Source organism: Larus michahellis, chromosome 10, assembly GCF_964199755.1.
Source record: "Larus michahellis chromosome 10, bLarMic1.1, whole genome shotgun sequence".
In the NCBI taxonomy this organism is placed as follows: Eukaryota; Metazoa; Chordata; class Aves; order Charadriiformes; family Laridae; genus Larus; species Larus michahellis.
Genome location: NC_133905.1, coordinates 18,662,558 through 18,677,500, shown reverse-complemented (window position 1 = coordinate 18,677,500; position 14,943 = coordinate 18,662,558). Strand labels below are relative to the sequence as shown.

Below are 14,943 nucleotides of genomic sequence, written 5' to 3'. Positions count from 1 at the left end.
GACAACCTCACGAGCCTCATGGCTAATTAACCCTGTACAAATTAGCCACTCAACCCTGGAGCTGAGACCTCTGCAGTGTGTATTCCCCGGGAGCCTTGTAAAGCCAGCGGCCAGTGGGGAGCGGGTTGGCTGAGCCAGGTGCCACGAGGCTGCTGTCTGTCCCCTTTGGAGCCATTAAAGGCTGGATTGCAGCTTCTTCTCAGCAACTGCCAGTACCCCAGGGGCTTCCTGCTCTCCAGCCCTGCCCTGATGCACTCTCCATGCTGGCGAGGCCTCTCATGGCTCAGCCCGAGCCCAGCGAGGCCGCCCCGGTGCTGAGCGTCACCTCACGCTGCTCCTGGCGAGCCCTGGTTCTACCCCAGCCAAGCAGCAGCCTGCCCGAACTGCCTGCTGCCTCTGGAGCCGTCAGGATGAGGATGCTTGGGTCTCCTTTGAGGCCTCATGGCTGGGGGGCAAGGTTGTGCTTGCCCCAGCTGTGGGTGAGCCTTGGGCAGGCAGCTCAGCCGGGCAGAGCTGCTGCCTCTCCCAGATGGTTCCTCTCCTGCTCCCCGGCTCCCTGGGAGCACTGGTGTGCTGCAGATGGGCTCTGTGCTACCAAGCCGATGGCCCTGGGCCAGCGACGGGTGAAGGAGGGCATAGGCACCTGGAGAGGTTCATCAGCGTGGGCAGAGCTGCACACCTCTGGGCCCCAGCGCTGGGGCATTTCAAAGGGTTTTTTGTTTTCAGGGGTCTGCCCTGCCCCACAGAGAGCTGGGGGCCATGGACACAGGCATCTGGATTCAACCCTTGCCCTGTGGTGCAAACGAGAGCCCGCCCAGCTCCACTGGTAACACCAGCAGCCACCATGCTGTGATGGCTCAGCCCTGATTGAGTTCAAGTGGCAGCAATCCCTTTGGAGGCACCAGCTTGCTTCAGGAAAGGCAGGAGCAGGCAGAGAAACACTGGCTGTCCGTGCCTGGGGCATCATTCTCCAGGCATCACTGCCCACACGCTTGCCTCCTTGCGTGGCAGAGAGGTGTTGGGGTCCTGGGGGATCCCCGGAATGGAGGGAGGGCGGGTGCTGGGGTGGCATCCACACTCCTGGGTCGATGTGGACCGTGCCTGGCTCCTCTTGCTTTCCCCGGCCTCACTTCTCCTCTCCTGCTTACTTTGCAGAGACTGGCCAACGCGGCGGAGAAGTTCCAGAAAGCTCACCACTGGCAGGACAACATCCGGGTAAGGCTCTGTGCGCGTCCCAGCTGCTCCCACCCCATTCCCTCCTGGACGCTGGGCTCCGTGGAGGCACCAGCCTCTGGGATGACTCCTGGCACAGGAATCAGCTCCTCATCCCATCCCAGCTCCCATCCCTCAGCTCTTCCTTCCCTCCTTGCCCTGTTCTTGGCTCCCTCGTGAGCCACCACTAGCCATGCCGTCTCCTCGGCACGCAGGCAGCCCCAGCACCGCCAGCTGCCAGCGCTAACGAGAGCAAATGAAGCTATTTTGAGCTTGTTTCCAGCGCACGCTGTAAGGAGAAGGCAGGAGGTGAAGGTCAAGCCGGTGGTTAAACACTGAGGGTGTGGGGAGACCCTCACCCCCAGCGGGTTTGGTGCTGAGCGGGGTCTCGCGAGGGGTGATGGCAGCGGCCATGGTCACACGCCGGCACGTCCCTGGCAGCTGCCAGCAGTGGCGGTGGGAGCTGTTTCTGGGGGAAGGAGCAATCTGGGCCAGGAGAGGGAAAATGCGGGTTTAATGATTGCATTTGACTTTGTAATTCTGGCGGTGATGGCACTCAGCGGGAACCTGAAGGATTCTGCCTGGAAATGCTCTCAAATTATAATGATAATACAAAAGGAAGGAAAGATTGTTTTCCTTCCAGTGCAAACGGAGTCTACAATAAAAAATACTCCTGACCCACCCAACACCTTCCTCCAGGTCGGGCTGGATCCTGCCCAGCCCCGGGGAACCCCCTGCCGTCGCTGGGGGGACAGCCCAGGGACAGCCCCGCTGCTGGGCCTCGCTGGTGCGTTTTGGGGGGTGTTTCTCTGTCTGCAACCACGATCCGCTTGGGGAGGAGAGGAGATGAGGACATGGAGCCACATCCCGTCGTGCAGACCCTCCTGCCGATGGTGATGGTCACCAGGGTTTGATGTGGAGAGGAAGAGGCAGGAGGAGCAGAAGAGAAGGCAAGGTGTTGAGCTGCTTGGCTTTTGCTCGCCACATGGCCGGCATGGGGCGGATGCTCGTGGCCAGTTCTCGTCCCCCCAGGAGCTGTGTCCCATAGGCACCAGGAAAGGCTGAGTTTGCAGGGGCCTTCCCTTCCTTAGCAGGCACAGCCTCGGTAAGGAGAGGTGAGGTGTCCCCACGGGCCCTTCTGTCCAGCAGACAGTTGTCATTGTCACTCGTGGTCACCGAGACCTGCTGCAAGGGGGATACCAGGGTACAAAACAGTCTGGGAAAGGCTGTAGTACGGGGGAGCTCTTGTCTCATTTTGCCATTCACGGCACAAACCTTTCAGAAATCCACTTTCGTAGAAAAAAAATATTTTTAATAGCACTGTTTGCAACCACTTAATCAAGGTAATTAGGAGCGAGTCACCCAGAAACAATGTGCAGCGATGCGTCACCGCAGAGCTCACCGCAGCTTTTATCAGGACAGCCCAGACCCGGCTGGGACACTTGATGGACTGGCCCGGCTCCGCGCACAGCACCGGGGCTGCTGGGCTTTTGCTCCTCCCCAGCAGGGAGCCCTACCTGCACTGGTCCTGCCTGCATCAGCCCTGCCTGCTTCAGCCCTGCCTGCTTCAGCCCTGCCTGCATCAACCCTGCCTGCATCAGCCCTGCCTGCATCAGCCCTGTCTCCCAGGCAGAGCAGAGGGATGGAGGGGACGCATAAATGGTTCCCACTGCTGGCATTGAACCTCCTTTTGCTGTCCTTTGGCCATAAAATGGCAGGGCATGGTCAGACCTGTGTGTCAGCACAGTGACACCGGCCCTGCTGCAGCCCCCGGCTTGTTGCCGGTGCTGGTACGGGCAGCGGGCACCGAAGGCAGCAGCGCAGCATCTCCAGCTCCTCCTCTCCTTCCTCCCCACCAAGCAGCTTGTTCCTTCTGGCCGCAGCTCTCCCCTCCTCTCCCGGCATGTCGCGTCCTAACCTCGCCCCGGAGTCGATGACAGATTGCGGCGAGCGCGGTTATTTTTGTGTTTCCATCCGAAGGCGCGCCGGCAGATGCTGAGTGTTTGCGCTGCATTAGTGCTAATGGCAGCCCCATTAAACCTCGCTGCAGATGGGTTGCTATGGAAGTCCGGGGGAAAATGAAACAGGAGCAGGAGCCCGAGCGGCTGGGAGGCTGCTGCCAGCAATCACTCACGACCCATCTCTATGGGGGAAGTTTCTTTTTTCTCCGCTTTTTTCACATTTCCCAGCCACACACCGGCCGTGCTGGCCTTCCCAAAGGGATGGAATTCAGCCTCCCACCTCGGGGGGCTTTGCAAAGTGCTTTCTCCCTTCCCAAAACGCTCCCATCGCCCCATGCTCTCCTGCCCCATCCCTGCTCCTTGTCCATGCCCACCCTCGGACCCCTCATGTCAAGCCAGGGTCGTGTCCCCAGAGCTCTCCTGTGCACCAGAGCGCTTCATAGAATTATAGAATCATAGGGTTGGAAGGGACCTCTGGAGATCATCTAGTCCAGCCCCCCTGCCAGAGCAGGGTCACCCAGAGCAGGTGGCACAGGAACACGTCCAGGCGGGTTTGGAATGTCTCCAGAGTTGGAGACTCCACCACCTCTCTGGGCAGCCTGTGCCAGGGCTCTGCCACCCTCAAAGGAAAGAACTTCCTCCTCGTGTTTAGATGGAACTTCCTATGCTCAAGTTTGTGCCCATTACCTCTTGTCCTGTCCCCGGGCACCACTGAAAAGAGCCTGGCCCCATCCTCCTGACACCCATCCTTTACGTATTTGTAAGTGTTGATAAGATCCCCCCTCAGCCGTCCTTTTTCCAGACTGAAGAGACCCAAATCCCTCAGCCTTTCCTCATAAGAGAGGTGTTCCAGTCCCCTCATCATCTTGGTAGCCCTTTGCTGTCCCCTCTCCAGCAGTTCCCTGTCCCTCTTGAACCAGGGAGCCCAGAACTGGACACACACTCCAGGTGCGGCCTCACCAGGGCAGAGTAGAGGGGGAGGATGACCTCCCTCGACCTGCTGGCCACACTCTTCTTGATGCAGCCCAGGATGCCATTGGCCTTCTTGGCCACAAGGGCACAGTGCTGGCTCATGGTCATCCTGTTGTCCACCTGGACTCCCAGGTCTCTTTCCACAGAGCTGCTCTCCAGCAGGTCAGCCCCCAACCTGTACCGGTGCAGGGGGTTATTCCTCCCCACGTGCAGCACCCTACACTTGCCCTTGTTGAATTTCATAAGGATCCTCTCTGCCCAGATCTCCAGCCTGTCCAGGTCTCTCTGTATGGCAGCACAGCCTTCCCGTGTGTCAGCCACCCCCCCCCAGCTTTGTGTCATCGGCAAACTCTATCCCCTCATCCAGGTCATTGATGAATACTCTGAAGAGGACTGGACCCAGTACTGACCCCTGGGGAACACCACTCGTCACTGACCTCCAACTAGACTCTGTGCCCCTAATCACGACCCTCTGAGCTCTGCCTTTCAACCAGTTATCTATCCACCTTACTGTCCATTCATCTAACCCACTCTTCCTAAGCTTCCCTATGAGGATGCTGTGGGAGACCGTGTCGAACGCCTTACGGAAGTCAAGGTAGACCCTTGGCTGAAAGCCGTTGGCCAAAAGCAGTCTTAGCCCCAAGGTCACCTGTGCAATGGCACAAGGGCACCCCTCACGTTGTCCCTCTGGCTCATTTCATCCTGTGGCTGGGTGGCAGCTGGGGGTGGCACAGAGGGCAGGGACAAGGGGTCGGCAGTGCGGGGCCGTTGTATCACCCTTGGTGGTGTGGAGTGGGGAGAGGCCGTGCCCTTCCCCGCCTGCGCAGCGAGGGTCTCTCAGGGATGCACGTTCACCCCTGGCGAGGGCTGGGTCCTGTTGCCATGGAGCGGGCTCCCGCCACGGGATGCTGGGACCCCCCCGGCACTGGTACTATAAGAGACCACCAAAAGCTCCCAGTTTGCAGTGGCCTGTCCAACCAGTTTTCCCAGTTGAGAACCTTCTGGCCTCCAGGCTTGCACCCAGGGCTCTGCAGGGGGTCTGCCGGGACAGGCTGGCTCCGCTCTGCGCAGAGCCATGGGGCTGTCCCTCAAGGCACATCAGGGCTGTCCCCCTGCTCCGGATGTCCCCAGCCGTGTCCCCCAGCCATGTCAGCAGTGCAGACCATCCCCGGCAGCAGATGGAGGTGCCAGGGCTGCACTCCACGCCGCAATGCTGTTTACTAGGATTCCATCCTCTGTTTGCCGCCCTGCTCAGGCGAGACACCTGCACAACGTACCTATAAAAACACAGGAAGGTCCTGTTGAGTATTTTGCTGCCGTCCTTTGCGTCTGTCTTCGCTGACAAGCCACCTTGCTGCACGTCAGGTGTCCCAGCCAGCTCCATATTCTCCCAGCTCCTCTCCAACCACATGCTCCGCGTTCCTCCAGTGCCTTAGGTGCTCCTCCAGACCTTCAGCCGCATCCCAGCACCACCAGCGGTGGTGTCCTGCAACCCACGGCACGTGGGAGCAGGGGCCGTGCTGACCCAGGGGACACCGTCAAAGGCGCAGGTCTGTGCCACCAGCTCCAAAATGCATCCCAGGGCATCGTCACCACTGCCGGTCAGTCTGCTGGGGCGGCCGGAGCTATTTGTCCCTTTAAGGGACACTCCGACGCTGCAGAGAGCCATCCCTGCATTTATGTGCGCTTGGCAGGATTATATAAATTGCCTTTAAAAGTTGACTTCTTTATAAGCCATTTTCTGCTTCATAAAATGTTTATTACTGTTGTTTTTCTCCCAGTTTTTCTTCCCTGCTGCATTTTCCATCGCTACACTGGGAAGCTCCCCTCTTCCCCTGCCACCCCCCTGCCTCCCACCTCTCCCCACCTTTCGGGTGCTCGAAAGGGGCGTTTGAAGGGTCAGAGCCCTTTTTCTTGGAAAAGAAAAAATAGCTATACATTGAGCTGTGGATGTAAGAGCTGCCAGGGGCAGGGTTTAAGTGCTGGGCACAGCGTGGGTGGGTTTGGGGTGCGGTGGGGTGTGCGGAGGCGGCAGAGGGAGCACGGGCAGCCCCACGCCGCTGTCTCCATCCATAACCCCCGCCCGCAAGCACGCAAGCAAATAACAAAGCCCAGATAATTTCAAGCTCCATTAGAAACGAAACTCCGGGGAAAACGGGATCGCTGTTTGCCAAATAGGGAAGGACAAGAAGAATAACAGAGATTGTGCTCCCGGCCGCCCAGGAAAGGTGAGGGATACAGCAGGGGGACGTGGCGGCACGGCTGGATGCCCCTCCACGGCCGCACAGCCCTGGATGCAGCATCCCTCTGGGCACGGTGTGCCCGGTGCGTGTCTGCGGTGGGAGCGGTGGCCGTGCCACGCCGCGCGTGGCCACCGGCGGCTGTTCCTGCGGGTTTGCCGCGGCGATGCAGGCAGGGCTTTGTGTTCAAAGCAGCGTTAGAAGGGCGAACGCCAGCTCCTTATCCCCCTTTCATTTTTCTCCTCCTTTAATTACAGATCCTACTTATCGGCCGAGAACAGAAAGATCGTCGCCGTAACCTTGCACTTGCCCTTGTAGAAGGTTTACCTAAAAAGTTAGAAAATAAAATCAAATACTCTAATTTGCAGTCGTCTTGCCATTTCAAGCCCAGTTTTCATTACAGCACAGAAAGTGCATTGAAGCTGTGTTTATAACCCCCTTTTAGATAACAAATCACATTTTCTTTTGGCTGGCAAGTGTGTAGAATTGATATTTTTTTTTTCAGTTTAATGGGTTTGTGTGTTCAGGAATGATCTCCATCAACTGAGAGTCTTTATTGTGTTTGATATAATGTCAGCTTTCATTACGCTCGGAGAATTACTGTGTTAAAGCACCAACCTTGCTGTAGAGCCGTTCTGGCCGAAAAGCAGAACAAGAAAATCATTCACAAAAACCCCGGGTTGGTGCCGTTCCCTCTTGAAAGCCAAGGACGGGGCTGGAGGGGGCTCCCCTCGCCCCCCCTCTCTGCAAGATGGACGGGCCACCCGTGGCAGTCCCATGGGTGTGATGGTTTGGTGTGGGGGCTGCTGGCTTCCCTCCTGGCGCTGCCATCCCATCCCATCCCATCCCATTCCATCCCATCCCATCACTGGCAGAGCAGGGGGTCCCCGGCACCCACCGGCTCTGCGCAGGTGCTGGCATCCCCGTGGTACCCGGGTGCAGCGGAGGGGAGAAGCAGCCACATCGCATTCGAGGCAGGCTCGAAGGAGCGGGAGCGGACAGGAGATGCCGTGTAAAGAAGAATAGCCGGCGAGGCAGGATCAGATAAAACATCTTCTCAGGGAGATGAAAAAACTGTTGACGGGTCACTTAAATATTTCCCCAGCTCCGTCAGAGAGGCAGAGGGAGGAAATTGCTTTTAAAAAAAAAAAAAAAGATGCCAAGGCAGATTATGATGACTGTTTCCACCTGTCCTGGGTAATGCATACGGCCTCTGCTGCTGGATGGGATGCGAGGGGACACGCCTGGCGAGGGCTGCAGGAGAGGCATGGTCCCCACCAGTGCGGCCCTGGGTCCGTCCAGCAGCCCGTGGTGGCTGGGGCTAACCATGAATATTTTCCCCTTCCTGGGGAGCAGGGAAGGATTCATCGTGATGCGAATGGACAAGGACAGCTCTAGCCCAGTGGAAATAAATGGTTTGGCTCCTACCAGTTGCTGCCGGTGTTTATCCTGATGCCCAGAGCCAGGCGTGGCTGTGATTCCAGGGCAGAATTTCACTCAGGAATTCATCCAGTCCTTCTGGGAGCCTGTTCCTGGCTGTGGCCCTCACACTGCCCCATGGCAGCTGGTGCAGAAACACTTTATTTGTCTTGATACACAGCCGAGAAGGCTGCTGTGCCTCTTGCAGGACTGGGAGAGCTTGGGATGAGCCCTCACCTGACTGGGACCTCCAGCCCCAGCTGCCAGCTGGGACAGATTGACCGGCACTGACCCATCCCCAGGCACGGCCATCGGCCAGTCCCGTCCCGCTCCTCCTGATGCGGGTGGGCTTGGCAGGAGCAATGCTACGGTGGGAACACACTGTGTCCCCCTGCTCGTCCCCTGCTGCCACCCAGCCCTTAACGCAGACACAAGGCTGTGGGTGGTGGGAGGTGCGTGACACGCTGCAGGCTATCTTCCATACGAAAGGTGCAGCTATAAGCAAAATCTGTTGCTATTTCTGCATGTTTAATGGTTCAGAGACATGAAGAACTCCCTAAATGTTCACTGCTCGTTGTAAGTGCTGATGGCAGAGGAAAGATGGGCTTGTGAGCAGAGCCGCTGGTGCTGTGTGGGCATGCCGGCTTCCACGCGTGTTCTCCCCACCTGCTGAGATGCCCAGGCACAGATCCCGGTCACCTGGCTCATCCGCACATGGGCACGCTGCGGGCTGGGATGCCTGGGAAAGAGGCAGGTACCAGCTTGGGATCCAGTTTGTCTTGCCCACCGCCTTCCGAGTTCCTCCTAAGTGCCTGGAAGGCAAACCACTGCAGGATTTGGCTCTTCCAGAGCCAATTAAATCTTGAAAGAGATTTCTTGACCGCAGGGGTCACCCATGCCGCTTGGAGAAATGAAACCTGCAGCTGGAGGGCTGAGATGGACCAAAATGAATGCAGTGCAGTGGGAGCTACCTGCAAAACCGCAGCATGCCCAGGGCATGCAGTCAGCAGGGTGACCCTTATAAAACGGCCGCAAGTGATCCTGCAGAGCACAAGAGATCCATGAGAGAGGGGTTAGCCAGCTCGGGTGATCTTATAGACAAGCTGTAAGGGGAGAGCAAGCCGTGGCCCCTCTGCTGTGTCACTGCCGGCTGCGTGCTCCGGCTGGATGGGCTGGAGCAAGGAGCTGATGTGCCACCGGCAGCTCCTTCCGAGACTTTTTCAGGGTGGTGGCAGCTGTGTGCATGACGTGGTTTGATTGCCACCTCGTTAGACCACTGACTCAGAGGTTTGGGCCAGCATCCCTCCGTCCTGATCTTGCCGGGCTGCGGAGAGATAGCAGAGTGCTGACCTTTCTAAAGTTATTTTTAGTTGCTGTGATTGTTTTAGGTGGAAAAAGACCTATTTGGGTGCTCTTGGAGAAGGCTGTGGGGGGGGGTGGCGGGGAGGAGTGCCCCTCACTGCCCACCGGAGACCTCCTGTGTCCTTCCTTGTCATGGGCTTTGGCTCAAACCTGGCCAGGGAGAGCCTGTGCTGGAGCAGGGTCCTCCCTCAAGCTGCTGGCAGGGCTCCAGCTTGCGGTTATCCAGACACTCGCAGCCTGGTTACGTTAATTAGCTTTTTGCATGGCATTTTGTTGTAAAATCAGCGCAGGAGTGGAGCACGGGGTTGGTGGGGAGGGCTCAAGGGGGACAAGCAGGAGGTAGGGTCCCCAGGGAGACTCTGGCACGCAGCATCCCCAGAGCCCCATCCAGGAGGTCCCACCTGGGTCAAGCCCTGGCCGGTGGCTGCCTGGTGACACCGAACGCATAGGTTTGGGGTGGGCACAGCGGTTGCTTGGTGGCTTTGCCGGAGAAGCCTGGGTGATGGCTTCAGCGGCGTTTGCAGAGCGGTCTGCCATTGCACCGAACTCCCAAAGTCATTTCCCCCTCACTTGCGGTGAGGGTTTAGGAGACTGAAATAACCCTGTGCTTATCCGCCAGCAACACGGCGCTGGCAGTGCCATTACGCAGATGCTGTTTGGCAATTACGGCGTGAGAAAATGGGCAGCAGTTGACATATCATCGAGGAGCAGCTACCCGGCGTCTGCCTCCCCTTCACCAAGTGCTTTTTGCAGGCTCGTTTGCACGAGACGGGGGCAGTGTTTTGCCCTGTAATCCCTCGACATCTTCACTCCCTTGTTTTCTTTATTGGTATTTATTCTGAAAGGCTCTAGAAATATCAGTGCTATTTACACAGACCGGGTGCTGGGTTTAACGTGGACCAGAGGAGGAGGAAAAGGGGATTACATGAAGGAGGCAAGCATGGTTTAAAAAACAAATATTAGGGAGAGGAAATTGTAGGGCCCTGTGTTGCCTCTTGGGAGACCCCCAGCATCTCTCTAGAGGGTCTCTGAGTGCCCTGTCCCTCCTTCCTGGAATAAATTGTCACTGGCTCCACTGGCCTCTGGATGACAGAGATGTGGATGCCCTGCCAGCTCCCACGGGCTCCCTTGCATACCAGAAGCCCTGCAGCATCAGCAGGATCGTGGCAAGGAGAGTGGAGTCTGGCATCAGAGGATGTCCTGGGGCCAGGGCCGTGGTGACACTGACCACCCCACACGCACCGTCTCACATGTGCAAACCTCAGCCGTGGCATGGAGAGGGGCTGGGATCTCACTCAGCTGCTCCTGGGGTTGTCAGGGCTTGAAAAAGCCCATGGCAAGGGCTCTGTGATCCCTAGGGAAACTAGTGGGAGAGGCGTCCTTCCAGGAGGTCTGCTCCCCGTGCCATGCCATGCTGTGGTATGCCATGCCATGGGAGCACTGGGGCCGGTGAAAGCAGAACAAGGGGACCGGCTCTCCTCCCCGAGTGTCACCTCGCCACCCTCTCACCCACCGCAGGAGCAGGGCCACCGCCTGTCAGAGGGGAGCCGAGCTTTTTAGAGGAGCCAATGGAAGATAAAATGAATAACAAAGCACCTTCTGGATGGCTGTTGTTAGTCACACTCACTTCTGATTAAAGATCATTAAACATGAAATTAGCTCGTTTGTGTTACGGGTCTCCCGGGGGTTCCTTTAATTAGGAAGTGCAGATGGCCACGGACCCGGCGAGACGGCAGCACCGGCGAGGGGCAGGGGCGTGCGTGGGGCCGGCAGCAGCGCAGGGAGGGCATCCGAAGAGAAATTAATTTTTTTTTTCCTCTTTTCTTGTTGTTGTAAACCCCTCATCATTTCACAACAAATCACAGATAATTAATAAGTACATTCCCTTAATGACTAGGCTTTTTAATAGCAGAAATTGGAAGATGTTGCGTCGATTGGTGTTTTTTTCACTTTCCCCTCTCGGTGATGTCTTATCGCCGTGATTAGAGTCGCAGAGGCCATGGCAGGGACCGGCCCCTCTGCCCAGCAGGATGCTGAAACTGCCCTTTGCAATCCCCGTCCCCAGGGGACATCAGCCGCGCAGCCGTGTCCCCCTGCCACTGGTGCCCCCGAGAGAGCAGCATCGCTGCTCCAGGGGCTTTCCCACCTCTTGACGGCCTTGTGTCTTGACAGCCTGGGGAAGCAGCAGCAGCAAAGGGCTCTGGGGAGCAGGGTTGTGGTTAGAGGATCATGCTGGGGAGGCATCAGGGGCTGCCAGCTCCCGGTGGGGCCAGGGCAGTGGAGCGGGTGGTGTCGGCTCTCTGGCGAGATGCTCAGACCTTCTGGTCCCCAGCACAAGCCTGTGGCCAGGCTAGGCTGGGTGTCACAGTGCCACCATCCCTGGCATGAGCCGGTGGCCAGGCTAGGCTGGGTGTCACAGTGCCACTGGCCCCAGCATGAGCCCATGGCCAGGCTGGGCTGAGTGTCACAGTGCCACCAGCCCCAGCATGAGTGTGTAGCCAGGCTGGGTTGGGTGTCACGGTGCTGCTGTCCCCAGCACAAGCCTGTGGCCAGGCTGGGCTGAGTGTCATGGTGCCACCAGCCCTGGCATGAGCTCACGGCCAGGCTGGGCTGGATGTCACAGTGCCACCATTCCCTGCATGAGCCTGTGGCCAGGGTGGACTGGGTGTCATGGTGCCACCAGCCGTGACACAAGCCCATGGCCAGGCTGGTCTGAGTGTCACGGTGCCACCATCCCCGGCATGAGCCCGTGGCCAGGCTGGTCTGAGTGTCATGGTGCCATCATCCCCAGCACGAGTCTGTGGCCAGGCTGGGCTGGGTGTCATGGTGCCACAGTCCCTAGTACGAGCCCGTGGCCAGGCTGGTCTGAGTGTCACAGTGCCACCATATCAGGCACGAGCCTGTGGTCAGGCTGGGCTGGGTGTCACGGTGCCACCATCCCTGGCACAAGCCTGTGGCCACGCTGGGCTGAGTGTCACGGTGCCGCCATCCCCGGCACGAGCCCATGGCCAGGCTGTGTGCCGCAGGGGCAGCGGCAGAGCAGGAGTGGGGAGAACAGGGATGCAGTCAGCACCGTTAAGGTTTTGGCTGTGTTTCTGTTCTGGGCCCACATCGCTTTCCTCGTTAAATAATAACAGCAATCATCATCCCGAAGCGCTGGCTGTGCGTGCGGGGAGGAAGGCTGGTTTGCGGGGCGGCTGCTGGCGGCTGATTGAGTGGCAGACATGTTAGCGCCGCCACGGCTGCCGCTGCAGCGCGCTCGCGTCCCGGCACGCAGAGACGAGTCTCCGAGTGCCCTTTAATTACCCCTTCTGATGGCACACGAAACACTGTTGTGACAGCATTGCCGCTCTCCGAATTGCCTCTTTAGGAATTTTATCAGCTGCCTCGCGTCCTGACACGCGGGGAAGAGGAATCCAAGCAGACCTTTCTGCCTAAATCGGCTCTAAATACCCCAAATTAATGATGTGCCTTTCTCTGTGGAAGCCGAGGGTGCTTTTCTCCCTGTTTCTGCCGTGCGGGGAGGGCAGCTTTGCCGGCTGCGGGGCCACTGCCTGCCACGCTCCCCGGCTCTCCTGCCGCTCCGATGCTTGCAGCAGGACCAAAGCATGCCGGCTGCGGGCACGTGGTGCAGCCTCGCACCCGGTGGCAGTGCAGAGGTCACGGTCACACCGGTGGCACCGTGGCAGGGCTGTTGGGCCATGGGGGAGGCTGTGCATGGCCCCACGCTGCTGCAGCTGGGCAGCAGCCATGAGCAGAGGGAAGCGCAGCAGGAGATGGCTGGTCCTTGGGGAGAGGATGAGGGGGATGTGGGGTCCCAACCATGTCCCAGGGACAGCGTGGGTTGGGCAGGGGTGACCGCCCCCGTGACGTGCTGGCGGTCAGCAGGGTGACAGAGGTGCCAAAGGGACGAGTAAAGGGGAGGGCCCCCTCTGCTACTCCCATCCCTGCCCAGTGCTAACTCAGCTCTCCCTTTTCTCTGCAGGAGGAAGACATCGAGTACTACGACTCCAAGGCTGACACCGAATATGTGAGTACCATCCCTGCTGCACCGCCGGCACAGTCACCACCCCATCCCAGCACTGAGCCCCTTGCCGGGGCTCTCCTAGCACCATACCGGGGGATGACGGCACAGCATTCATTACAGCTGGCGTAACGAGGCTCTGCAGTGGGCAGCGAGTGCCCAGTCCCCCCTAGCCAAGCCACGGTGGCATCTGTCTGCCAGTGCCAGGCCCGGCAGCAGGCAGGTGGGCAGGTTGCTCCGCTGTCTGCAAAAGTTTCCAAAATTAAAGCTGGCATCTGAAATTCAAATGAAGAGCAAACCTTTAATTAGACGCTGAATCTAATTCTCTGCCCCCCTCCCGGCACAGCTGTCCCGTGATTTCTGGCAATCAGTGCTTTAAATACAGACCCGACAGCTCCGCTCTCCTGGCGCTCCCAAGGGGGCTGGCATTTGCCGGCTCCTCCGCACGGTGACGGTGACGGCACTCAGGTGCCATGCTGTGGGCGTGGGGCGCTCCGCCGGCAATGGCTGCTGCCCCGCGGCACTCTGCTTTGGTGACGGATCGCCTGGTTCCTATGTTGTGCTGTGCCGTGGGATCCTTCTGAAATAGGAGCTCGCTGGGTCGATGTTGCTCTCGGCACAGGTCCACTGGGGAGTGAGTGCATCATGGTGTCCTCGGAGCTGGCCAGGACCCCCGAGCAGAGCGGGGTTGGGGCTTGGGTGCCCTGGGACCGGTCCTTGCCCCGAGGCAGAGCTGGCAGCAGCTGTGCCATTGGGGCACAGTACCGCAGCGGGAGGGAAGGAGCAGCAGCTCATGGCGTGGGCAGCAAATCGCTTGCAAACCACACGGCTTCATCCAAAAATAATGCTCAGGTGGCCCCAGAAGCCTTCAGAAAGCCCCATGCAGAGCGGGGGGGAGGATCCAGGCTTGATGGGGTCCCACCAGCTCCGCGATGAACCCCACACCAAGCTCCAGCTCTCCTCTCACCCCGTCTTGGAGGTGATGCCCCAGAGCAGAGCTGGGGTGGGCTGGAGCCGCGGATGGATGCCTTCAAAGCAGAGTTACTGTCAAACCACTGGTGCCATTGTCCCCAGGCGGTGACAGCAGGAGGGCTCCTTGGCAGGGGAAGCTGGAGCTCACAGAGTCCAGGAGGTGGAAGGGAGAGGTTGGGTTGGTGCTGTGACCAAAGGGGAGGGCACTTGCTTTCCCGAGCAGGTCCCCCCTGCTCAGGTTCCCGCTCCTCCGGAGCAGGGGATGTCTCCTGTCCCTCCCCAGCCTGGGGGAAGCTGCCAAAGGAGGGAGGGGGAGATCCTGCTCTCCATGGCAGCTCCGGAGAGGATGGTGCTAATGGGCTTAAAATGCATTAAAGCAGATTTTGGATAGAAGCAGAGGAAAAACTGGCTGGCGGTTGCGGCAGGAGAAGACAGCCTGGGGAGCGGGGCAGATCCCTGCCCGGGGCGGGGGCAAGGAGCAGGACTGACGCATCCATCAGGCTGGGCAGGGCTCTTGCCATCACTGCAGGGGACAGGGGAGCTGGACGTCCCCATGCCCGGTGTTACCCTGACTGGTCCTGGCTGCCCATTCCCAGCCGGTGTCGGCAGCAGCCATCCAAGCTGGCACCTCCTGGCCATTGGGATTAGCCGTTTCCGCACGCGAGGAGAGAACCCTGCTTATATTAGGTAGGATTAGAAGATAGGAGGCATCTTGACCTCAGAGCTGTGCCCACCGAGTCCTCCTGGCACATGGGACACGGGGGAGAACCTGCGCACCACA

At 58.8% G+C, this 14,943-nt stretch overlaps 1 protein-coding gene across 2 annotated transcripts in view; it reads left to right on the top strand.

Annotated features, from left to right (window-relative positions):
- Nucleotides 1-14,943, top strand: part of CACNA2D2 (calcium voltage-gated channel auxiliary subunit alpha2delta 2) — a 225,481-nt gene that overhangs the window by 179,288 nt on the left and 31,250 nt on the right. For both annotated transcript variants that reach the window (XM_074603248.1, XM_074603249.1), the window contains exons 4-5: nt 1,156-1,215; nt 13,152-13,196. In XM_074603248.1, coding sequence (XP_074459349.1) covers nt 1,156-1,215; nt 13,152-13,196 — 105 coding nt within the window. The remainder of the gene's footprint in view (nt 1-1,155; nt 1,216-13,151; nt 13,197-14,943) is intronic.